Below are 25652 nucleotides of genomic sequence, written 5' to 3'. Positions count from 1 at the left end.
TTTCAATTCTATTTTGGCCACAGGAGAGACTTAACCCCTCCACCTATCCGCCTTCCACCTACAGGATTGTTTATTTGTCAGCACGCACGGTAACCATCGACTCATTCCGCCTCTGCATTTGTTACCATCGCCTTGACAACCGGCCTCCGGAGCCCCACACGATTATACATCAGCCTCCTTCGCACATCAGACAAGCCCGAGAGGGGCTGAGTGAGTACCCTCCTCCATCCCTCCCCGTCAGAGGCTGTGCTGACATCACTGCTCCTCAACATCTTTCTCTGTTACCGGGAATGCTAAGCCATTACAAGACCGACATTGTCGCAGCTCAAATGCTGGGCAAGTGCCAGTCTGAGGTGTGTCAGCAGCATAATCATCTTAATCCACCCTGAACTGGTCAAAGAGGCACATAAGAATATATGCAGCACACCATAGAACACATGAAATCCTTTGTTTTGTTTGCTTTTCACTGCAAGTGATTGTTGGTCCATTTGACTCACTTCAAGGTTGTTTGAAAAAGTTGTGGAAAAACTGTAAAAATGTTACCAGCTTCCAAGCCATCTGGTATGCAAGCGACATCCTTAAACAGCGCTCATAATTACCTGCGCGTCCCTGAAGTACATCTCGTACTGCTGCAGCATCTGCCTGCTGACAACACTGCCATGGTACACGATGACGTTCAGGTGCGTCCACGTGCGGAACTCGCGCTCCCAGTTGGCGATGGTGGACAGCGGGGCGATGATGAGGAAAGGCGTCTTGATGCCCACGCGGTAGATCTCCTCCAGGAAGGTGATGGACTGGATGGTCTTGCCCAGGCCCATCTCGTCAGCCAGTATGCAGTTTCGCCTAAGGATGACGTGAAAGACTTGTCAGCGTTTGTTGGCATAGCGTAAAATCATTTGCTCCAATTATCAATAGAAATCATTCCATAAACCATTCCAATAAGAAAGACGAAGTGAGTGTAGGATTATTGTATTACAACACATCAGGAGTTAAAAATAACAACAAAGCCGATGATATTAAAAGATTAAAGAGAGGAGCATAAATAATCACAAGCTCCTTTATGTAGCATTTACACAGCTATCCAGAGGATGGGGCTAACACACTACTCAAGCAGCCTCCCTGCTGCTGACAAATGGCTGCGCGTGGGAACGTAATGCTCCTGTGCGCTCAATTGTAACGCAAGCATAATGGAGTGTGTGCTCCAGGTGTGTTGCGTCTGCTTCCTTTTTCGACAGTGGGCGAAAACTGAAAAAGCATGATACGGAAATGAGGAAATGTCGCAGTCCTTAAATGAGAGCGGGGACACGGTGCAGCAACAACCCAACAGAAAATGTAATTTAATATTTATTATCAGATGTTGGAATCTATATTCAATGGCATGTCTACGTCAACATTTTTCCTAGCAGGAGTCAATTCAGTTCTCTGCAAGCAATATTAAATTCAAGCAAAGATCGGAACAAATGTTTATTATCAGTATATATGGTGTGAGTTCCAATGTTTATATAGGAGTTCCTTGGGATTTATTTGTTTTGAGAATATGGGCGGTGAGCCAAATCACAAGATTAGGGCCCACACACAGGCAATACAGTCATGGCAGGGAAATTAAACATATATTTTTTTGACACTATTTTCAAATGTTGGCAACCAGCAAAATGTTGATATGTACACTATCTGGGTGGGCTTCTTTCCTCTAAATAGAACTTACACATTTTGGTACAACTTCTCCATTTAACTAACCAAAACAGCAACATCTACTGAAGCGAGTAAACAGTCTGACGCTTGAAACTGACCTGTTGTACCAGTTAAAGAGCAGCCAGTTGACCCCCTCCAGCTGGTAGTCCCTGAGGCTGTTGCCGTTCCTGTATTGCCGCGATTGATCCCTCTTCTTCCATAGGTTGGCTGGGGGCCGATCCTGCAGGGGGTTGCATTGCAACGCATAATGCTATTTTTTTACATGGCATAAAACCTCTGAAGAATTAGACTGATGTAAGAGAATTGAATAATGGACAAAATATGAAAAGAAACTGCAAACTGTCCAAGTCAGATTACTTGTAATTAATTGCAGCCCTAATCCTGATAAAGAAAGTCTTATAATAAGCTATCCAAATAGAAGCCCAAACCGATGTTCCCTTGAATTGATACATAAATCATGCAAGCTGTCTCACCACTCGGCGCGAGTCCGGCTTGGCCGCCTGCAGCTGCTCGAACTCCTCTATTTTGCTCTGATCCACGTCGTCCTTCAGCTCCCAGGTGCTGTCCTCGTAGGGCAGGGAGCACCACTTCACCAGGTAGTAGACCACTTCCTACCAGCAGACACGCAGGAAAGTGAGCGCTTTCATCGCGCTGACAAAAAGGCCCGTCAGGGAGCCCATTAGCGTGGCCTTGGGCCTCTCTCGTCAAGCACAAAAGACGGTGCTTGAGTAGAGAGGATATAAGCCACAAAGATGTCGAAGATAAAACTGGCAGAGGTGACGGCTAAATACAGATAGAATGGTGTGACTATTTCCTATCATGACAACTCGATGGATAGATAGGTGCTGACTAGCCATGCGAGAATACCGATACCAGCAGTATTTTAAGTTATCTGTCCTCGTGGGGGCTGCCGATACCAGGCACCGATACTACATTAAGTACATCCTCCTTAGCAGTAGTTGGCGCTATACTCTGGCAGTTTGAAACATTGGCCCAGTTTACTGGTACGTTAATCTCTCCAAATACTTTTTTTAAAGACTCACTTTACCTCTCCTGTGTCTTTGTCTTCGCAATACGACACCTCGAGCACACGGTCCACCTCGACATAGTCCGGGTTGAAGAGCTCTTCTTCCATCTGGGAATCACAAGAGGGAGACAAAGGGATGGAATCAACCGCAGCGCCTACTCGCCATCTGGAGTCAACAGGCAAACACAGATGTGTCCGCCTACGCAGCAAGTGAAGATGCTTCTCAACCTACACACACTTGCTTCCTACTGTAGTCAAGCGTGCAGCAGGTAACGCACGCACGCGCATTTGAGTGTATGTCGCCTTACGTCGGCGAAGAAAAGTGCCCGCTGTGCCTGTTTCATCTTGAAGCGTTTGATCTTCTGCTGGATCCGCTTGTCCTTTTCCAGCTGGCCCTCCGTGGCCCACTCGCAGTGGAGGTAGGAGCTGCGCGCACACATAAACACACGCACGTCGTAATTATAGAGATGAAACTCGATAAAAATGTCACAATGAGATCCTCATGATCCCGATTATTAGTTTCATCACATTAAGTATATGATGCACCTCAAGCAACACGTTTTGGTGGAATGAAAACAAATCTCAAATCGGACTTTTTCACACTTTTTGATTAAAGAACATTAGATTGGCACAAAAAATCCTTTCATTGAACAGCAATGATAAAAAGATTGTTTTACATATCGGCTAATAATAACAACAAGAAGAACTTACTAGTTTTTGTACTTGACAAAAAATTCTTCCACTTCAACCAGCACGCCTGGGGAAACCTACACAGAGTAAATCTACAATTTACCGCACGGACAACAAACACATCACGGCGGGTCAAGAGCGAAAAAGCGATGGCTACCTCCTTCTTGACGACACGAGAGGACATGATTTTGTCCACCACGGCGGCGTCTTCTTCACTGGGGTTTTCCTAAAGACGGCAGCGAGAGAAAACGGTCAGTGCTCATGCTGGACTTCTGAGAGACTTTGTTTCTATATCGGGAATCTACACTTAGAAGCAGCCATAAATCACGGTGGTCGTAAAAAGCCCTTGAGCGAAATTGTGATTTTGGACTATTAATAATTTATGGGGGGTTTTAACATTGTGCCATGGAATTGAGCTCCTAATAAAAGCAGAAAGTCCCCAAATAGTTAGTTTCATGAACAAGTTGACTTGCTCACTCCTCCCTTTGAATGTCATTGATGCGCGGAGTTGTTTTTACGATAGCTTTATCTCCGGAGATTAACTGATTGTTTACGAGTGTTAAAATGGGGTGCCTTAGGTTGATTGCCATCAGCAATGTGCTCCCGTCACATCATGTCAAAGAGTGCATTGTTTGACTTATTTTTGGTACTTATCCAAATTTTAGATTCGTGTGACGGTTAAAATGTTAAAAAGCACCACACGCAAAGTTTACTTGCCTCTAGCAATTGACATCAACTGGGGAGTAGTAGGGTTTACTTTGGTCTCATAGGTAGTTAATCTTTACACTTGTATGACAGTTCGGAATGTGAAAAAGTACAATTGTTTTGGTGATAGACGTCACAGGCGCTCACCACAAAGAGCTGCACTGCAGGCTGCTTGGAGGCCACCGCGTTGGCCTTCTTGGCTTTGACGATCACTTTGCCGTCCTCGTCTGACAGTCTGGCCTCCAGCTCCTCGGCATATTTCTTCCTCTTCACCTGACGATTGGAGCGTCTCTTCTTAAAAGAAAAAAGAAAGAAAAAAAAGGTGTATAACCGTTACCGATCGATCTTGCTATTTGTTAGCACATCAATTGTTAGCATTTACAATACTGTTGTTTAACTTGTTTTGTCTAACAATTGTTTAATGTTTAATTGTACTTATGAATTTCGCCTTCAATTTAAAATGGAGACAGTTCGATCCTGGAAGAACTTTTTATTCCTTTTTTTATTTGGCTCAGCGTCCCTAGATGCACTTCAGAGGTTTCACTGTATATAATAAACAATATAATGAACATCAATATTGATATTTTTTTACCATGTGACAACTAGCTTCCTTCTCATTATCCCAAAGTTACTATGAATAAACAATAAATATGACCAAAAAAAGGTACCTGAAAACCTTCCTGGGTGTGATATTTATAAATAACATACGCGTGGGTGACGGCTTGCCGCATCAACACGCAAGTTGCAAGACCCTGCTCATAATATGTTGTTCATTAAAAATAAATGCCACCGAGACAAAGTTAATTAGGTTGGTGAAACAATAAAATTCCTCCGTGGAAACATTAACCCTCACATCTCCAACTAAACTGACCAGATGTTAATCGCATCACAGACTGTGACAAAATGACCGAGTCGAGCAGAATGTCGTCCATTCACAACGATGCAAATGCAAATTAGTACTCAACAATAATGTCGACAATATTGACCTAAAACATGTTTTTATTTATTTATTTGGATTGGGTACATTGCGTGCAATGTGTAGAAAATGTTTAGATAAGGAGGAAGTCATGAAAGGAAGATGACCCCATATCATGTTGCGAAATTCAACAGATGAGTCTGATTTCTTTTCATTCTTTGAGTAGCAAAAGTTGGGGGGGATTGCATTGAAAGACTGCATGTTGGTTGCTTTGGATAATTAATAAAACTAAATTAAAAAAGCTGAACATCTAAATCCCACTGTCAGCACATTCTTTCTTCCATTCTGTGAGAAAGTGCTGTTGTCATTGCTTTGACTTCATTGATAGCATCAAAAGAAAACGTATGTGACGTAAATCAATGATTAAGATGTTAAACAAATTGGTTTGTTTGAACCCCGTCTTATGTGAAATACATACAATACAATAATTTCACCATAAGCAAAGTGCTTTACTAACACTTAGTTTAACTTAGCAATGAGCATAGTTTCTGCATCATTCCCTGACATTAATGGAAAATTAATTCCGTCACTTGTGTTCTTTATGTGGAACTACTCTTGTAACATTAACTGAAAAGGGAACTAAATACAATAGGATTAAAAAAAAAGTGGCTAACAACGACGGCAACAGGGCATTTTGAAACCGTCACGTTGTCCTGTTTTTTCAGATCTCTAAGACGAAGACAGAAACGCTTGCACGGTTTCCACATTTCAGTTTTTTGCATAGCTAGAATCCAAAATATTAAAAAACAACCAGACAAAAGTTTGTTTTCAGTCTATAACCCCACTTGAAGCCACAGAAGGAGGGATCAAGTGTACGGAAACTAAAAGTGGACCAGGTTATACAAAATATAGCCCCATCTGCAATGGTTTTCATCATAATCTCAGTTCTTACCGAGTCTCTGGAAGTGTGTCGAGGCGGAGGGTCATCATCCGACTCCTCTTCAGAAGACTCGGGCTTTCGCTTTTTCTTCTTTCCAATCTTGATGACAATTTTCCTAAACGAAGAAAAACAACAACCGTAATGAGAAAAAAGACCTTCCATGTCTTCATTGCTATATCCGTTAAGTGGCAAGCTATTCTCTAGCTCTCGAGATTTAAAAGACTGTTTTTGCTATCAGATCCTCCGCAAGCTTTGAATTTGTCAAAAAAAAAACACACTTCAGTTAAGTACCGCTTTTTCCTTTTTCGGGAAAATGTAACAGCCTTCGCACAACCGCTCAAGGGAGAAAAATAACAGGTTATTGGCAAAGAAAAGTGGGAAAAAATGAGGTTATTCCGCAGGCAGTGTCAAAGGTGCAATAAAGTGCCGTACTTCCCCAAAAGTCAAATTCACCTGTTTCCACATATTGCAACTCATAAAAAACCAAATGGAAAAATCAAATAGTTTTTTTTAAAACAAGATCATCATTATTTCTGTCAATAGATTTCTTGTGACGATTCTGCTTAGCGGTGTGCCATATCCCGATTTTTTTTTTTTACAATGGTACCTTGACATAAAAAAAAGGCTGGAAAGTACCTTATATAAAAAAAGGCAGAGACAATGGCGAATATTTCAGCCCCTCTTGTGCGCATGTGTGCATGGTGGGGGTGGATGGTGTGGGTTAATTGCACCGTGTTGCCACACGTCAACTCGAACAAAAGCCCAACAGAGGAGGAAATGTGAACCTGCCTGTTCTTTTTGTTGTTTGATGTGCTTCTGTTTGCATGGATGGGGGTGTTGACATAGCTAATTTGTTATCACGTTTTGCTGTGTCCCTTTTGCAAGCCAAGGTTGCGGGAATCACTTCCAATATGGTGGCTCGAGAATATTGTCACTGGATTGTCTGGTTATGCCAAAGAAAAAAAAAACTAGTCCTGCCACGGTGCAGTGCTATAAAGAGCTGCCTCCTCTTTCCGTCGGCCCCTCCCCTTCCCATGCTCATGATATAACGTTTCACAAACCCTCTGACAATGACACATTATGGTTGCCAAGCAACGTGCCCTCGATAGCCGGGGTTTTACAGCCCCGCCGGTGACATCACTTCCTGTGCAAAAGGCAACACTGACCAGCCAGCGTGTGCTTGTTTGTGGGCCCTTGACACCGAGCGTTGAGAAATGTGCCAAGTCAGGGTGACGCAAAGTCTACTGGCCTGTGACACCCACAAAGGTTGCAGAGAATCTGACTCCTCAGAAGACTGAAGAGACACATGGAAGTGATGCTAAGTAAATTGTTTCTTAATTCGAATTTCTTGATGATTTCATTTTCAAATTTCTGCATCACTTAATAAGCTCCTCGCTCACCTTTCGCGTTCCTCTTACCCATATCTCAACTGTGTGACTCTTCTGACAACATTTTAGTTTACAACTCTTCTCGTGCCCTTTCTTCCTGGCAACCTGTATTCTCAATCCGGTCCATTTTGACATGGTAGATTGATTCTTTAGTTTGCACATTCTTTTAGCCGCTCATTTACTTCCTTTAAAGGTCCCTCGTCCTGCTCGCTGAAACCCAAACAACTACATTACTCAAAGGAGTGTGTGGAGAGTATTTGTTTTCGTAAGCTCACCAAGCTGCGTTCATCCTAAAAACTAGACAAATGTCTCGAAAAGTACGGAGCCGCACATTTCTCTCTAATGAATAAATAAATAAAATGATGGCTGCATCAAAGTGACGAGATCCTTTAGAGTGTATATTTAGCATGAAATAAAATAAAAATGACATTTCAAGCAGAACTGCTGTTCATTTGGCAGGGAGAGAAGTGCAGAAATATGTTTATGTGACAAGCTCCAGTTTCATGACGCACACAAGGTGGTGACAACCATCTTTACTTTTACAACCGGCCAATAGAAACGTTTCTCAAATGTCATGTGACCCAAGACCAGTCTCCAAGTTCCATCAGTATTTTCCATGTTCATTAAGAACACAACATTTTTGGGGGGACAGAAAGTAAAAGGTGACCAAATTTGGATTTTTGTTGCATGAAACATGCATGTTGCAACAATACAACACACACAGCACACCCTGCAAAAGATTATTATACAGAAATAACGTCATTAACAAAAAAAATATCGGATTTACCAGAGCAAAGATAGAATTGTATGGCAGCAATACTGTGCTATAGTATGCGATGGAAAACCTCCATTTTCTTTTACGTAAATGCTCTCACATGCACCATTTTGTGTTGTATTTTTTTTTTCCCTATGACTCTGAGCTCTTTGAAGCATCAGCATATTTAGGAAACAGGCCGGCACACAGGAAACAATTCAACAGCTCCGAGCATGATGGAAGAAGCATATTTATAATCAAGAAAGAAAAATAAAAAAGGGAGGGGGCGGGGGCGCAATGCTCTCATCTGATAATTATCTGCAGTTATTTTACAGCAGGTAGCGCGCATGGAAAATCAAGTTCCAGCCTGCGGAAATCTGAAATCGCTCAAGCCTCCAATAAAAAACCAGGAAGCTTTGCTTGACTAATGGATGCATGTCAGAGGTAAATACTGACAGACAGGAGCTACTCTGAATTGCTTTTTGTTGAACTCAAACAAGAAGTCACAAGCATTAGAAACCAAGAGAATTTACTTCCTTTCAGTCGACAAAAAATAAATAAATATCTTCAATAAGAGATTATAGGTGAGAGTGTGTTTTTTGCTGTCTTCTTTTTAATGGAATGTTAACTTAAAATCACACTTGAGTACGTACGCCCTGTGGTTTTAAGATCGGTTCTGTTCACATTTTGTAATGAAAGGAAACAAAAAGCTCAATAGAATTACCTTGTCGGTAAAAGGCAACTCATTTAGAACGAAAAATAAAAACAGGGAAACCTGCTACTAGAGCTGGACGATTAATTTAATCCAAATAATGAATCTTTGCAGAAAGCAATTTTCACATCATTAAGGGGGTCGCGAGGGATTATTCTTCACTTATTTTAGTCGGTGGCACACAAATCTAAAATGTGCTTGGTTGTAGTAGTCTGTCTAGCTGTCACAAATTCTCAGCTAAGTTTCTCAAACGTCTTTTGCGAAGAGCTGCAAGAACAACTGCCGACATCAGTATGTCTTGCTAACGTTGAAACAAAACTGATGTTTGTAAACAAAACAAATGGTAGCGTGCTATCTACATGGACTCTTAAGATTGCGGCGACAAGTAAATATCAAACTCTATTCTCATTTTTGGAATATTATGAAGAGTGAGCGCATGGGAGCTTCCGGAGAATCGAGAGTGGAGGAGCGGCTAGAGCAAACCCTCTGCTGAAATGATTTAATATTTGATGGGGAGAGCCTGGATGGTGTGTACCAATGAGCAGGACTCTCCTCCAGGGCTACTTGTCATCATCCTTGCAGGCTGTCTTCATTAGCGATAGCACATTGAGCGGCGGCAGCAGCGGCTAGCTGGAGATTGTCCGCTGTTCCAATCATAGCTTCGGGACGTCAGCGGTGACGCAACGACAACAAGACCTTGACCTTTTCCACAGAACATTTCAAAATGTGCTTGTCCCGTGGCACTCATGCTAGATATGTTACGCTCGCTACAAACGATCCGCCTCACTTTTTCTTATCCCAACATGAATTCCCTGTGACCAAAAATATTTTTTTACAAACGTGACCGCAATGACCTTCCATTCAATACTTTTCCAACTTAATTAAAACCACAATAATCTATAAACGCACGTGCATGTCCTGTTGAATATTTACAGCGGCGTTTCTCAACTGTGTAAACCGAACGTAACAGAACCACTCAAACGGGATTAACTCCATAATTTAAAACAACAACAAAATGTAGCTTGCTGTGTATTGTGCTGTTTTCAAGCGGTGACACGATAAGCAATTTAAGTCATTTGCGCCTGTGACGAATCGCCAACGCTGAGTCTATGCGCCTTCAATGCAACATTTCACACCCACCCACCAGTAGCTCGTACATCTGAACTCGCCATCAGCTCACAGCGAGAGGCACTCACAAGTCACGAAGGCTACGACGAGAGCATTACTATGGCTTAATTCACCACAACATAAGGGTGTCATTTTCTATACGTTTTAAAACAACGAGAAAAAAAGGGGGTACAATCCCATGATGTCATCATGACTCTTACACAAGGCGGCCCTGGAACAGAAAGCTTCATTCGCAGGCTGTGTGCTCTTTCCTAATGTAGGCCATGCATGGTTACGCTGACTAAAAAATGGGTTATGCAGCTCATTACCCCGCAACAAGGACGCTTATCGGTGCTACCTTTTGAAAGACAGAAATTAGACCAATTGGGAATGCATTTGATTAAACGCTCCGTTGGTCGACTCCGGCGCAGGGGTGCTTGTGGAGGGAAAGCGCTTAAGCTATCTCATCGAGCAATATTTCACCTTTTAAGATAAATGATCAAACGGTGCTTTCGTTGAAAATTTTGAGGAAAAGGTGGCTTAAGCGGTGCCGCCAAATTAGCACGCGAGCGGCCGAGATAAACGGGACAGTCTCGCTCGCGATGCATTCCCGCTTCGACTAATGAACACGGGCGACATAAATACGCTCGCAAGGATTCTACAACACTACCACATTCACTCATTCATTCATGAGCAGATTCAGACTTCACATCTGCGCTGCCAATGGAAACGCGCGGGGGTGCGGCCTGGAACTATTCAGCCCCACTCAAACAGTACAGCAGGGAGATGGGGAAGGCAAATTTCACTCGCTTGTATACACGACAAACCAGCGTCACTTGTGAATGCGGCTTTTGTCTGCACCTGTGCCCTTTCCCGACGGCTCGTGCCTGCTTTATTGTCACGGCACGCTGTAAAAGTCTGAACTTTGAGCAACCGTAAACTCACCCGAGCAAATGTAAATCTCCATATGCAGCAGATATCATGATTATAGGGTAGCTTCGTATACAGTCTCGTAAAAATCCAGATATAAGCTTGTTCTGTTCTATACGGTGCCTTTCACACTCATTACAGGCTAAAACTGTCACACCACACACTGTATATAAATCAAGCAGAGAGGCATTTGGTATTGTCTCAACGATAATCCAGTGGAAAAGAAGCGTAACAGAGTTGACGTGTAAATGCGACCGCCAAGATGGCAGGGGGACACTGTTGACATGCAGAGTACATTGTGTACATTTTTCACACGTGGATTCCCAACATTTTCATTCAGAAACCAGAGCATTAAATCATTTTTACAACGGGGATTAGTGACGTGACTCTACGTTGATGCTATGATGGTCAAAGGAGTAAAAGAAGAGAAGCACGTACCCTATCTTGGGCTTCTGTTTGGATGCGGAGGAAGGGACGATGGAGGCCTTCCTGGAGGCTTTAAATTTGGACCGCGTTTTGCCGTTTCCTTTATGCGCCTGGTGGCTTTTGTGCTGGGACGACGAGCTGGGGAAGCTCTCCGGGCTCATGATCCTCGGGATGTTCTTCTCGCCGCGCTGGCGGGCTTTAGCTATGGCCTCCGATATGATCCGATTGGCCTTTTCCTGCTTGTCCAAGGGCACAACTTCCGTCTGGAGGTGCGTCCGCCGCGGCGTCCTCTTCTCCGAGGGAGAGCTAGACGAGGACGAGGACGAGGATGAAGATGACGACGACGAGGATGATGAAGAGGAGGACGACGAGCTGCTCTTCATCACAGGACTGAGCGCCCGGACGTGGCTCGCGGGACCATTGGTGTTCTTTCGAGGCTATGGAAAAAGAAACAAGAAGAAATTAGCCAAAGTTGCTGACTTAATCTTGGATGAATACAATTTGGGAGATTTTTGGGTACTGGCACATCTGAATGGATTCAAGAATATAGTGGAAAGTGTCATTTCTGGAGGGAGACCTCCCAAAACGGGTTCCCGCCCATAGGATTGATGTAAATTATTGAGACCGCTTCACATGGGTGGTGTCACTTTGCAAACAAACAGTTATGTGGACCAACTCCTAGCTTCCAGGGTTTTAACCAAAAGCGGATTTTTGAATACCAAGTACCAGCAAATATTTGACGGTTGTAAGTAATCATTCAACTTTGGCCATTTTAGCAGTACAGAAAAAGTGTAATTTGCGAGAAGGGATGTTATCAAAGTCATTATCTTGAGTTGAACAATTGTAGTCCATCATTCAATCAAATAAACACCTAAAAAATTTTGAAATTCTTTGTTCAAATGGTCCCTAGAAGACCTTCGGCTTAAAAAAAGCCAACATTTTCTCAATTAATCTAGAGCAGGCAGAAAGTAACCTTGAAAATGTGTGCCATGTGTAAAGTCCGCTGAAATGAAGTCACACGGGGAATAAAGGTAAACACCGTCTCGGTGTAGCTTCGAGCCTTGAGGTCGTAAATAATCCAGGCAGGGCTGATACATGATCATATGTAAATGATAGCGTGACTGCAGTGAGGCCTCGTGACGTGGGCTTTGACTCCCAGAGACCCACAAATGGACAAGTGCCAACCTACACCGAAAACGGACAAGTCTGAGTACTTTGTTATCATTCCCATCCACAATGCAAACTTTAGGGGATGTCCATCCAATTTCTTTTTTTACCGTTTATCCTCATTGCAGTAACCACCAAGACACCACATCCTATCGTTGCTAAATCTGGGCAAGATCTGCGGCCAATGACACAACAATCATTAAGACTCACATTCACACTGACGGGCAGAATGAAATGAACATCACATGCATGTTTTTGGAATGTTGGGAGAAGCCACATTACCACAGGAAGACCATGTAGACACCACTTAGAGATATGCCGACGGGGATTTGAATCTGTACGATGTGGTCATGAGGCATATAAACTCCCCCACTGACCACCTTTGTGTATTTTTTCCAAAACACATGGAATGGGCAATTCAAGGGTCTCTAAAATAGTCTAGAACAAATAATCAACAACAACAAAAGTTATGAATAAGGTGGTGCATGATCTATTCCAACGCCTACACTACTTTTCTCAAGAAGAATGTTCCATTGGGCTGAGGACGTCATCTGAAAGGTTATGGCCATTTCGGAGACTCGGGGAACCCAAACTCAGAATTTAGTGGGTATTTTTAACGGAAACTTGTCAACCAAACAGAGAAGGGCTAGTCCGAGTAGCAGATAGTACAAGAAAAGTCAGCATTTTGGAAAAACCTGTTATGTTAACTTTGCAATCATTTTATTACCTGAATCGTAAAGACAGGTTTTTCCTTACACATGCAGACGATAACAGATCGTCAAAAGAAGCCGGCAGAAGAAGGCACTTTATATTTAAGGCCCAGAATTGTTTTCCTTTCAAAACACTGCGATTCTAACTTATGACAAATTTGGTTTAGGAACACTCCCCCGTAACCCGTCATTTTTCCCAGGTCCGTACGTGAAACGTCTTGTTTAACTAGGTTGTTGTGAAAACTACCCCCCTGCTACAAGTTTACCAGCAACATGTGTACCGACGTGCATTGGAGGCAAGCCAACAAAAACAAGGGCACACAAAGGCCGCATTATGAGCAGTCACGTGCGCCACGCCGCCGAGACCATTAGGTCGAAATTTTACCGGATCACACTGGAATGTTCTCATTGAATGGATAAATGGGGGAAGGGTTGAAAGTAATGACTAGGAGTGGAGGAACATGAGAGCACACGCAGCAAGGGGAGGAGTGAAATATAAAAACAAGCTAGATTGTGTGTAAAGGCAGAACGTTGCTGCTTTGTAACACACGGCCATAAATAACTGACAATACGAGCTTCAGGTACTGCGCTTTGGACGAATATTACCTCATGGAAACGTAAACAGGTAGAGAGCCACGCTCTGATTTGAGAGCGAGTGAGTGACGAGCCCAAACAAACACGTGAATTAAACGAGAAAGGCGTTTAGGAGAGCGGCGAAGGGGGCAGGGCGCGGTAGAGAAAAATGTATCATCGTCGGCTCTATATAAGCAAAGCATGTGAGTATGGCAGGGAGAGGGAAGGGAGGGTGAGGAAGGGGAAGAGGGGGAAAAAAAGCAGCAATGAGTTCAAGATGGCGGCAGTGCAGCATGAGTCGAGTAGGTTGTTCAGTTCCTGCCGGCTCCTCCCCTCCCCTCGCACCAACCCCTCCCTCCCAGAGCTCACTTACCCTTCCTCTTGGCCTCTTCACTGTAGACATTTTTTTCTTCCTCTTTACCTCCCCCTACAAACTCCCTCCCTCTCGCTCTCTCTCTCTCGCTCTCCTTCTCTGTGTGACCGGCTAACAAAAGCCTGGTTGCCCTTTCGCCGGGTTTTCTCGCCGACGCTCCTTCTCCGGAATAAATACACTTTTCCACAGCCTCCTTCCTGGAGTGGTGAGTGTGTACCCCCCCCTTCCCCTTCCCCCTCCCCACTGCTTTGCCTCCCCTCCTCCACCACCTCCTCCTCCGGCGGCGGCGGTCCACTCGTCTTCTTCCTCAGGCGGTGCGTGAACGCCGGAGTGGCTTGTCTCCTCCTCCTCCTCCCCCAGCGGGCAGGGCTCAAGAGGAGTGCATGGGAGCTCTCTCACCCCCACTCTCTCTCTCTGTCTCTCTCTCTCTCCCTCTTTACTCCCTCCCTCACCCACGTTTGTCTCTTCACGGGGTGATGAGGGAGCAGAGGCAGAGGAGGTGCGTGGCAGTCCAAGAAGCACCGGCTGCCCCTTCGCTCTCTCAGTTCCCCTACCGCCGGGTCATTGATTTCTCCTTCCCTTCTTTTCCTCCTTGTCCCGGGATAAGGTAGGTAAACTCCTTTCAAAAAGGCTTGGGTTCTTTTTTGGTCCGTTTCCCAGTCAAGTGCGGCGTGAACGCGGCGATCTCCGGCAGGAAAATGAAAGCACAAAGCAGCAAAATGCATCAGCATGAATATTAGAGATGTCGTTAAAACCCAGTCTCGTTTTTTTCTCTCTCTCTCTCTCGGTTGCTCCCCCCCCTCTCTCTCTTGCTCTCTCTCTCTCGCTCTCTCTCTTTGTAAAGGAAGTAGGCCAGCAGATGGTGCTAGCAGTTATTATATTAACTTTCACAAATTAACCCTCAGAGTACTGGATAACCCTTTTGTCCCTTTTTTTTTTTTGTAGGTTACAGTCATCGATGTGATGATTTATTTAATGTTAGAAAATTTAATTTTAGAAAAAAAATCCTGGGACTCTCCGGCTACCGATCCAAGAGAGGCGCAAGCTCTTCCGGCGGTCTGAAGACGCTGCTGGCCTTTCCACAACAACCAAACCCCCCCCCCCCCCCCCCCCACCCCTTCAACGCAGGCGGACATGTGCAACAGCTGGCACATGGCACCAGGAAAGACACATGGCGGGCCCAGAGCCAGGTACAGTTAGTTGAGAGAGACCTGGCCTAGGTTAGCAACAGATAATAAAGATTCAAATCTTCATGAAGATCTAAAGATTCCACATTAATGTAAGTCACATGAAAGGTAAAGGGGATTGGTAAACAGGAACCAAACACATTCAAATATTACCCAGAGCAGCGGCCGAGTTTGAATGTGTTGGTATTTGATGAATGTTGGAAAAATAAATAAAAGTTGACTAACTTGAACATTGTCTTATTTTACACTCCAAGGGACAGTCACTGCAAAACACGTCTACACTTTCAAACAGGAAGTCGGCATTCCACGGACAGACAATAATCCAGCGACAAAAAGACAACGAGAGCAGCAACGGGCATCCGATTCACCTTCCAGGCTGCGCTTTGGAGTTTGGACTTTGAAACTGGGGTGGCACTAATGCATCATTTGATAACACGCATTGAGAGTGCAACGAGTGCCCACTATCATTCTGGGAAAGGGACAGAAATCATCAGAGTCCAAGTCCAAAGTACCGGACAAGATCATCAACATCTGAGTTCTAAAATAACTTTGCTGCCATCTTGTGGCGTCTTAGGACATATCAAAAAGAGCACAGAAACAGCAAATAGGCAGGTTTTTCAGCAAATAGCGCAGGATAGCTAACAAAATAAATAAGTCCCTGTTCAAAGTAAAGCCATACAAAAAAATTCAGCAAACAAGCTTATTGATGGACATACAAAAAAAGGCAGCCGCCATTGCCAACGTGTGTTGCAAATGTCAACAATGGTGCTTCAGCAGTCACATGGGCTCCAGGCTGAGCGGCGAGTCAAGGGTTACTCTGCAAACAGGCCCGGGTGCTTTGTACTCGAGGGGGAGCGGCTAACTTGAAACGCAGATGAAGGGAGAGGAGGGACGGGGGAAGCAGCACAGGAAGGGGAGGGGACTGTGCGCTTTCAGAAGAAGAACGGGCGAGTGGGTGGCTACACAGCTACAGGTGATAATCTCTTGACACTTCATCCCTCGCCTTCTTCTCTCTCCATTTAAAAAAAGAAAAGGGGCTGAAAATGAGTGACTACGGCATGGTTGGGCAATTTGAGCTCAAGGTCCATTTCCAAAAAAGCCAAGTAGGTATCAAACCCTATCTTAGCTCCTGTGTGGTGGTCTACAGCTGTGACAAAATAAAATTTGCTTCAGGTTTTTAGCGTTAACTTCTGGAAAGAGTTCTCACATTCAATTTCCACTCAATGACTGGTGTAGAATTACAAATTTCACGACTGTTGCCGCCTCAAGCATCTTAGATTTGATATCATTACAAGTCTGTCTATTTCGAGTAATAACCTTGGCGAGTGACTTCGAGCAGGTCTCGTCATGCAGTAGGGGAAAAGTTTCTCGAGATGTTGACGCTTGAAATTCCGAATATAAATTCAAGTCAACAAGATGCCCAGCATGCCTTCCTCGGCTAATTAAACACAAACGCACGCATTAACGATCCTTTACCCTAAGTCGCGAGGTGCAATATAGCAGCTGAGGCTTACCCCGGCCCCCCTCTGGAGAAGAAGCTGAAAAGCTCATCAGTGCATTATCACTGCACCGGACCCCCTGCGCTATCTGGCCTACTGCGCCGTGACCGCCCAGATGGAATCACGGCACGAGTGAAGCAGCAAGAGTGCACGCTCGCAGCGCATGCTCTCCGCAAAATCACATGAAACGGGCTCAGTTGGAACACCGGGCCCATGGCCGCCCGCCAAAGCTGGAATTGTACAGTGCCAGTTTGTGCAGATGCCGCTCGGCCCAACCACAATAAACCTCTCTGTGCGGCAAATTTACATAATGCCCGACTACCCACCAGCCATTTTGAGCGGCTGGAAGATGAAGAAGTTGACATACGCCCATTCTTCCATTTTCAATACCGCTTGGCCTGTCCGGTTTTCACGCCTACTTTACAGCCTATACATAAATTATTTTAGAACGAATGTGAGCTCTGATCTTTTGGATATTTTCAGTTTCAACAGAAAAGGTTGGAACTGCTCAGTGTTATGGTCAAGTTGAACACATCGGACCGTCTATTCAGTTCTACTTACTATTTTGTCAAACAGCCGTGACTTGACTTAAATATCAAGTAGAGGCTCTAATTAGGGCAACTGTCCCTGCGTCGTAAAGTGTCAGCTATGGGGAGGTCTTCAGTCAACAAGATTAAAGGTCTGTCATTTCGGGGATTTGCTAGCAAGACTGGCGATGACCATAAACTGTGCAAATTATACAGAACAGTGGGACCCATTCTGGATCGTTTATTAAACTTTATCACTCTAAATGAAGGCCTGTTTCACGGTCAGTAAAGCCCCCTAACTAAAGCGGGAGAAACACTTTGAGGCAATTAAATGCTTCTAATCATAATCATTAAATTAGAGGAAGGCTCGCAAATCCAAGACTCAGCGCTGCCAACGTATAGAAAATCACATCCAGAACAATTTATCTGGAATTTCATATTTTGACAATTCTGTCAAAGATGTTAAAGCCGAATGACGAATTGGAATTTTGACATACTTCCGTACTTGTATCTATACCTCTGCCAATCGTCAAACTTGCGCCAGGTAGCGCCGGTAACGTTTATTCCCTGGCACAAGGCACACCCTGCACACTTTCAAAGAAATTTGCCAACCTGGCAATTTTCTGCCTTTGGCTGTCATCACAAAACTGGATCAGAGTTGTGATGGGCCCTTTTATGGTCAAAAGACAATATTCCAAGATCTGATCAAATAGGATATTGATCGATATAGCCAATGTTTACATGCTGGCAGTCAGTTGTGATAAATACAATGCAACGTTTCAGCTGTTTTAAATTCCTCAGCGGTCAACACAGAAATTAGAGAACTATTTAGCTGGTCAGCTGCCTCTCACAATGGATCTCTTGGTTAATTTATCATAGTAACATTTAATATTTCACATTCAGAGGTGGATGGATGTAAACCAAACAAGTAATTGAAGCAAAGACAAAACAGTCTTCCATTATCTGAATAGTCACATTTTCCAATAATTTGCGTCAAAGTCATTTTGCCGTTAACAATAATACAACAACAAGCTGGTGGCGGGATACAGAAGACACGTAATGGAATCCAGATATGTCTTACCCGCCCCTACTTCCAGACTGACAACAATCAAGTCACCGGTGCTTAAAAAAACACAAACGTTTATAGGGAGTTTGAATACAGAACACGGTTGGGTATACTCAAAGAAAGGAAATGCCAGAGTGGATAATTCTACGTTAGTCACGCATGTGACACTAGCGTAGCTTCACAACAGAGATTCTATGTCAACCTGTTTCTCCAGTCGACTTATTTGAGTTTGAAAAATTTCCCAACCCCAAGCAGCTCAACAAAAAAGGTAACAACCAGCAAATCAGGGAAGCGTAACACTTGTGATGAAATGGCTTTTGAAGAAATTAGGTCCTGATAGTCGTTTGGTTTATATTTATACTCTGAAAGTGTTTTGCATAGAAATATTTCTTGAAAATATCATTCCAATGTTAAAGACATCTTAGGGACAATTTTATTTGACATCTGCATTCCTTCAAAAACAAAAGAACTTGTGCACCGTAAGTCTAGACTGTGGAACACGTGATCCGTGGACCATGTGTGACATAGTGCCTGATTGGAAAAAGGTTTCTGTTGTAAGCACAAGGGCACGGTGCGGCTATTTACTGCCGGTAGCCACTTTTTCCTGAGATAACACTTTGCATTATGTCCAAGGGTTTTTCCTCATGTTTGGATGCCCAGAGCGAGAAAGTATTTTTTCTCTGCCAAATGGCAGGTCAAACAAAGTTCAGTTGCCTGGCGTCACAATGCTTGCATTCCAACCACACGCGCCGGCGGCACTCCATATTTGTGGCTGCCTCGACTTCAGCCCAAAATAAACGCTCGCTGGCCTTTACGTCACGCGGAATGCACGCGACGGCAAAAGGACGGACAAGACAAAAGGTGAAAAGTTGAAATTCAGACCTACGGTACGGTAGCTGAAGCTTCCCACATGCTCGGCACACTCTTGTCAAATTCAGCCTCACTCCTCCCTCCCATTTTTTCCCCTTGATAGACCCGCCTCTTCCGCTTCAACCGCCTAACATCCTGTTTACCGCTGACCCTCGCTTATCCCCCTCCCCCCGCAGCCGCCCGCCCTTTCTTATCTGTCGGGCCTCCCAGCAGAGGCGCCGATGGGCCGAGTGCAAACAGGCAGACAACTTGACACGGCGAGGGAGGGGAAGATTTAGCAAGCGCGGAAGAGAGGCGGGGGTTCACAGAAGCAGCAGGTTTCCACAGGGCCGTGCGGCAGCTGCGTGTAAAATCTGCACGTCGTGTCGCATTAAACCGGCGCTGGGTGTCGCCTTTCAGGGCCAATCGTGCACCCACCCCCCTCCGCCACCACCCGAGCTCGTCCGCGCCGATCGTTCGTTGCCTGCCAGTTATATAAACCTCGTGAGGTCAGCAGGCGGCGAAGCGAGCGTGACGCAGACTGGAGCACACGAGCTTGGCCTCAGTCACCCACAGGCACGGCAAGGTGGGGGAGGACAAGTGGCGGCATCCAGTTAACCAGGCACCAGCACAGTTTGATCCTGATTGATAACAGTGGAATAAGATTGAGACTTAAGTCAGTTTCTCTCTTGTGTGCAATTTCCTGTTCACAGCCAAGCTTGTGTGCTAATGTTGATCATTTGTCCCGTGTAAATTCAAACACGACAATACCGTGGCGAAGACCAAGCGGAAGAATCGGCAAGGATTTACGTGACTCATACCGTAAGAGTCTTATGGAATGGTCTTGTCATACTGGGGATACCCAGTGACTGCCTAAAAATCATGACATCACCGGGTAATGAAATAAAAGACTGGCTACGTTCCATCGGCTTGTCACTTGTGATGACTGTTTTGCGTCTGTCAGACTGATTTCACGCTAGACTTGTGAGCAACAGTTAATACGATGTCTGAGGTTTATGACCACTGATTATTTATCATTGGTGTTTAATTCGACTTTTATATGAAGTTTTACGGCAAACATCGGTGCCTTTAGGTTTAATAAAAAGGATTTCTGAATTTGCAAAGAAATGAAATTGATCTCATCTCAAAGGTCATAAACAAGTTGAAAGAAACGTAAACACCTTCCCATTTGTCCATCACTTGTTTTTAACAATCAGCCCCCAGGACGATGACCATCTTGAACCCGAAAGGCTCGTCACACCTGCGAGCTGACTGTTGCAGCATTTGGTGATCAATCCTAATTAGGCAGATTCACTGCGGGGGAGTGGAGAATGGGCCGCTACTCCCCTGCCCAACACCCCTCCATGCCTCGCCTGCTCAGCAAACACGCCACCATCAGCAGGCTCTTCACAAATCACTGCACACGTTTAGCACAGTCAGCCGCCGAGCGTCGACACGGGGGCCGGACAAAGGGTCCAGTCAAAAGGGTCTCGATAAAGGACAAAGACGCCGGCGTCGGCCAGTTGTGCTTGAAAAGAGGTCGCACTTGGACACGCGGCAAAGACTACAGATTGCCATCGACTCCTAGATGCGTTCTGGCCCAAAATGGAAGCAAATGCGGAGCCTTGCGTTGACCTGAGACTATTACACAGACCTTTCAGAGCATGCATTCATATCTGGTCTATGGCCACATAGTTCTAGCAGAGTCAATGCAAACATGACCTTAGAGGAGACATAGCGGCTAAAAAGTGACTTTTAACAGCTTTAGTTCTTCGGTCTCTGGAGTACCTCCCTACCCGTCAAGTGTGAAATTAAACAATGAAGTCAATTTTTTACCTGCCCATTTATGACTAAAACGTGCCTGTGAGGAAGCTATTCCGAACTCCTATCCCACCCCCTGCATCGACTGTCTGACATTACAGGAAAGGCTGGGAGGAGATCCAGAGCCACTTTCAAGTGACAGCCATAATCTGGTGATTAGTATAAATTCAAATTACTAGCCAACTACACGACCTTCAAGTCAACAAATTGGTAAACATGTGTTTTTCCTATCTCGTCTTCCGATTTTAAAGAGGAATATGCACTGAAAATGACATCACAGCACCTTCGGGTTAAGGTGACGACCAATCACCACTCACCTGTTTTTCCAGATTTGATCATGTGACAATTCTCAAGATGAGCATCAAGCCGGAGATGAAAGCGAAGCTATTCGGTCGACGGTACGTGAAGTCGGTGAAACCGTGTCAGCGTTTCAGATTGAAACGCAAGGTGAGCATTTTGACGAATAATCGTCGTAACACGATCCTCGCTCTACGCCGTATGAAGCCGAATCAGAAAAGAGACGAGGTGAAATAAACGTAGCGGAAATCAGTGAGATTCGTGTTGATGCACCTGATGAAGATAACGTTAGCCGGGTCTCTGTACATTTCGACCGCCGTCAAAGTTATTTCCATGATGACAAGCGCAACATATGCCTGCCACCATGATTACATCATAAAGGGCGCTTGTAAGTTTTGCTCGGTGTCGGCACCTGGCGCTATGTGACATACGGCCAATCACGACTCACCTGTTTTTCTGGGTTTAAAGATATTTACTCGGCTATCGATTCCAACCAGAAATCAACCTCGGACATTACAGTTGCAAGATTCTATCCGAGGTAATGTAAAACGACAGCACCACTGTGTCAGAATTCACATGATCATGCTCAGAGTTGGTCTGATTATGCCTCTCGACATGTGTCACTCACTAGCCAGAGTCTGCCGGGGATGCTGCTCGAGAACTCGCCAAGTCAAGATCCGGGATCTGCCTGAAGCCTGTTACAGCCAGCTCAGGCAATCCCCCGGCATCTCCCCACACCCACCCGCCATTTATTTTCTCCCACTCGTGCTCTTCCTTGCTGTCTGATTCCTTCCCTTTCTTTCCTAAGCTGTCCGTCTTTTTCCACTGCTCTCCTCATCTCCCCCTTCCCCCTCCCCGGAGTGCTCTCCTTCAGCCACACTTTTTTTTTTCTTCTTCTCCCCCCCCCCCTTCCTCCGACAGCCTCGCCTCGCTCATGCGTGCGCCAGCACTTGCGGCCACTGTGGCAGCTACCGCAACAGCGTGCAACCTTCCCCCCACACTCCACTCGAGTGCGCTCCTGGCTTGCCCTGACCCACATCTTGATATAGCCCTAAGTATGCTTACAGCTAAGTCCTGAAGACACTCCACTCTTAGCCTAATCAGCCCTGACCTGCTGTCGGTGTACGGGGAAGATAGACAAGTCTGGCTGGACGGGCGCTCGTCTTAATCGTCCTTTTCCGCGGGCTTTCTCTTACCCTCCTGCCCAAAGCGAGACAATTTCCCACTTGGCATCAGTGCATTTTATCTGAGCAAAATTAGTTAAACATCACCCAACTGGTCAGATTGACATCCATTACACTCGAGGAAGGACAGAAATATTCTTTCAATCTTCATTTGTAATGTTCAAGGTGTAGGAATGAACTGGTATCATACGGATGTTTTTATGTCGCTCTTCCAAACATATCGTAATATTGTATCACTTAAAGTTGTTTCTGCTTGGATTGTGTGTTGCGCAAGTATGTGTTTTATTTCATGAAACAACTGTGGATGGAGATATTTGCCCGCTAAACATAAAAAAACGTCCCTGAATACATTTCCAAATGTATGCTTAGGTAGCAAAGAAACGGTATTACCTTGTCTTCCTTTTGTCCAACAGGTGTTTGTGTCCGATGCTCGTGCCCCCACGCCTGGTTGGAATCAGCCCAGGAACCGTTGGATTGATCTGGTTGGCTGAGCGCGGCCTCCAGCTGGGGCAGAAAGTCCGGCAAGAGGTCAGGGGGCTCCAACCCTGCCAAATCTCCATTCTGAGCCTCCGATGCCAAGAGATTGTCCCCTAGGGATGGGTATCCGTTCGCGTGGCGCTGAGGCTGCTCTGAGGGCAACTGGTGGGCCACGCCCGGGTAGCAACTCATGGATTCGCCAAACATCTCGGACAACTTGTTGTTTCCCTGCGTTTCTCCGCGACAGCGTAAAGCTTGAAAAGGACATTGCTCTGCCTGGTTAACGGAGGTCTGAGCATGATGCTGACCCATAAGTGATGCAGATGGAAACTGACATGCTGCCCCCGGGAGCTCGGGCAGAGCTGCCGCCAGGGGAGTAGCGGTGGCGGCGGGCCGAGCCGCCGCCACCGACGACATAGACGGCCGACTCAGACAGCCCATTTCTGGCTCTCCGGGGTAGGAAGGGTACTGAGCTGGTCGGTAAGTGGTGACAGAACTCACAGAGTAAGTGGGCAGTGAGTGAACCAAAGATGACGAATCCATGGGTGGGTTGTTTTCAGCCATTCCTAAACGGCAAGAGAAGCTGCGCTTCTGTTGCTGCTGCAGGCAAGGTCCCGGCATGTGGTCATTTGGACTCGGCACTACTGCTGAATGAAACCTTGTTCCCACCGCAGCTAGCTGGTGTTGAGGCTGCTGTGGACTCTGGTGAACCTGCTGCTGGCTCTGAGGCTGGCTCCCCTGGTGAAAGGGGAACCCGTGATGGTGGCGTTGCTGCAAAGGCATGGCCTGCATGTTCATGTGTTGATGCTGGCTCTGGTTGAACAGCTGTTGCGGGTGACTCGGCCGTTGTTGCTGTTGACGCATCCTGTGCTGATGCGGATGAAGCCTTTGTGGCTGTCCGACATGCATTTGCTGGTTGTACAGTTGCTGCTGCTGCTGCTGCTGCTGGGACAAAGGATGGTACATGTTACCGTTCTGGTCCTGATTCCCCCACATCGGGCTGCTACTGTTGAAGAACAACCCATTGGATTGAGGTACTTGGCTGACGGGGCCATTGTGGTAATGGCCCCGTTGCTCTGCCGCCACGCCGCCTGTACCACCAGGATTGGAAAATGGCTGCCCAACAGGATTCTGTGCCTTAATTCCAATGTAGTGCCCCATCTGCTGACTGTACGAAGGCACGGCTTGGTGGGTGGACGTGGAAGACACCGGCAGCATCATGTCTTGGTTTTTCCCAGGAGCGAGAGGCTCCACTTGGATAGGCTCAAAGTCTGCGGTGAGATTGAGCTCATCCACAAACGACGGAGCTGACGGGAAGCCATCGACGTCCACCCCTTCCAGACCTCCGCCAAAGAGATTGGGGTCATCAAAAAAATCCATACTGGAGCTCTGATGGGGTCACGGAACCTTCTGAAGTTCAGGGGTTTCCGCGTTGGTTATGGTGAACCAGTGTTCGAAGAGCTATGGCATCACATCATGAATCTGTAAAAACGGGACAAACATAAACACGGAAGATGTCATCAAACGGTTGCTTCAGGCTTTTCTATCCATCCAGTCCATTTCCTGGTTTGCAGGTAACTGAAGCCTAATCCATCTGATTCGGCGCAAGCAGAGGCATACGCCCAAGAATTTAACTCGGGTAAATCACTAATTGCAAATAACTTCTAGCTGACTTTGGACAAAAGACAAATGTTGTCTTACAGACAGACATATTTCGTCTATAAAGTTGACACTATTCAAAACACACAAAAAAAAACAATGAACTAAGCCATGACTTCCCCTCCTCACTGCATCTATTTTTATCATCCAATCCTTGGGTGAAACATGCTGGTTGACTAGTAGATTTCCATAATGGCCCTCCATGCGGCGTTGAAAAGAAGCGCTCTAAAACCACGTAATAGCTAGGTCAGGAACTCTGCGCTGTCAATTATCTATCAGCAGGCTTTTCATGTGTGTAGCAAAAGCAGCTGGCGCCAGCCAACTGCCAGCCACCGGCAGCAGGTGCCTCTTCGTGCGACCCCTTGAATGCCCCCTCCCTCCTCCCGAGCTCCCCCAAACACAACCCCCCTTCTCCCCCCCACACCAGCACCACCACAACCTTTTCTAAAGTCGACAGCCAACAGAGCTGCAGGGTAGGACGCGCAGGGAGGCGTTGACAGCTGATAGAATTTCAACAGCCCAGGAACAGAGGCAGACGAAGTCCTTTGAGGGCGTGTGTGCCTGGCGACCACAGACCAACGGAAGACGACAGAGCCTAGCGAATGCTCCGTCCTTGTGCAGACATGCCATTTGGCAATCTCGAGGAAATGCTTTCAGGAAATTTGCAAGACTCAAATGTTTTTTATTTTTTTTTGTAAGGGAATCCGAATGGATGTGAAATAGTCACAGTTTGCAATATGTATCAACAAAGTACACCAAGAAGGTACACCATGGATAATCATGCATCTATCCATCCAGCCTTAAGTGCATGTCATGCACCGGTCACCCAACTCACCTTCGACCTCACAACCACAAGCCGCAGAAACAAATCGAAGCCCGCAGACCTCCGCCAACTTGCGTCAAGGCTAAACAATCATGGCAGATAATAGAAGATTCCTCCTTCCTATCTCTCTGAGGCTAATATTACACAATGGCG

General features: G+C 45.6%; 1 protein-coding gene and 2 long non-coding RNA genes across 11 annotated transcripts in view; 2 read left to right on the top strand and 1 right to left on the bottom strand.

Moving 5' to 3' along the window:
- Positions 1–25652, bottom strand: part of chd9 (chromodomain helicase DNA binding protein 9) — a 43030-nt gene that overhangs the window by 15237 nt on the left and 2141 nt on the right. For 4 of the 8 annotated variants that reach the window (XM_088370204.1, XM_088370205.1, XM_088370207.1 and 1 more), the window contains exons 2-12: positions 22931–24499; positions 11300–11724; positions 5983–6085; positions 4262–4408; positions 3567–3635; positions 3431–3486; positions 3028–3145; positions 2741–2827; positions 2166–2303; positions 1791–1912; positions 600–843 (exon numbers count right to left, since the gene is read on the bottom strand). In XM_088370204.1, coding sequence (XP_088226330.1) covers positions 600–843; positions 1791–1912; positions 2166–2303; positions 2741–2827; positions 3028–3145; positions 3431–3486; positions 3567–3635; positions 4262–4408; positions 5983–6085; positions 11300–11724; positions 22931–24397 — 2976 coding nt within the window. In that variant the 5' untranslated portion in view covers positions 24398–24499. Of the gene's footprint in view, positions 1–599; positions 844–1790; positions 1913–2165; positions 2304–2740; positions 2828–3027; positions 3146–3430; positions 3487–3566; positions 3636–4261; positions 4409–5982; positions 6086–11299; positions 11725–14110; positions 14332–19271; positions 19400–22930; positions 24500–25652 lie in introns of those variants that run through there. The other 4 variants (XM_088370206.1, XM_088370211.1, XM_088370212.1 and 1 more) reach the window with 4 other exon arrangements.
- Positions 13618–15527, top strand: LOC148400903 (uncharacterized). Of its 2 annotated transcripts, none has more exons than XR_015857387.1 (2): positions 13618–14717; positions 15108–15527. It is a non-coding gene; the product is annotated as an uncharacterized LOC148400903 (long non-coding RNA). The 2 variants fall into 2 exon arrangements; XR_015857386.1 differs by having other exon boundaries at positions 15056–15527.
- LOC148400902 (uncharacterized) lies at positions 21592–22210 on the top strand. The gene is made up of 3 exons (XR_015857389.1): positions 21592–21744; positions 21825–21894; positions 21988–22210. It is a non-coding gene; the product is annotated as an uncharacterized LOC148400902 (long non-coding RNA).

Source organism: Syngnathus floridae, chromosome 3, assembly GCF_059516105.1.
Source record: "Syngnathus floridae isolate MCC-2025c chromosome 3, RoL_Sflo_1.0, whole genome shotgun sequence".
Taxonomy (NCBI): domain Eukaryota; kingdom Metazoa; phylum Chordata; class Actinopteri; order Syngnathiformes; family Syngnathidae; genus Syngnathus; species Syngnathus floridae.
This window is presented reverse-complemented; position numbering and strand designations above follow the sequence as displayed.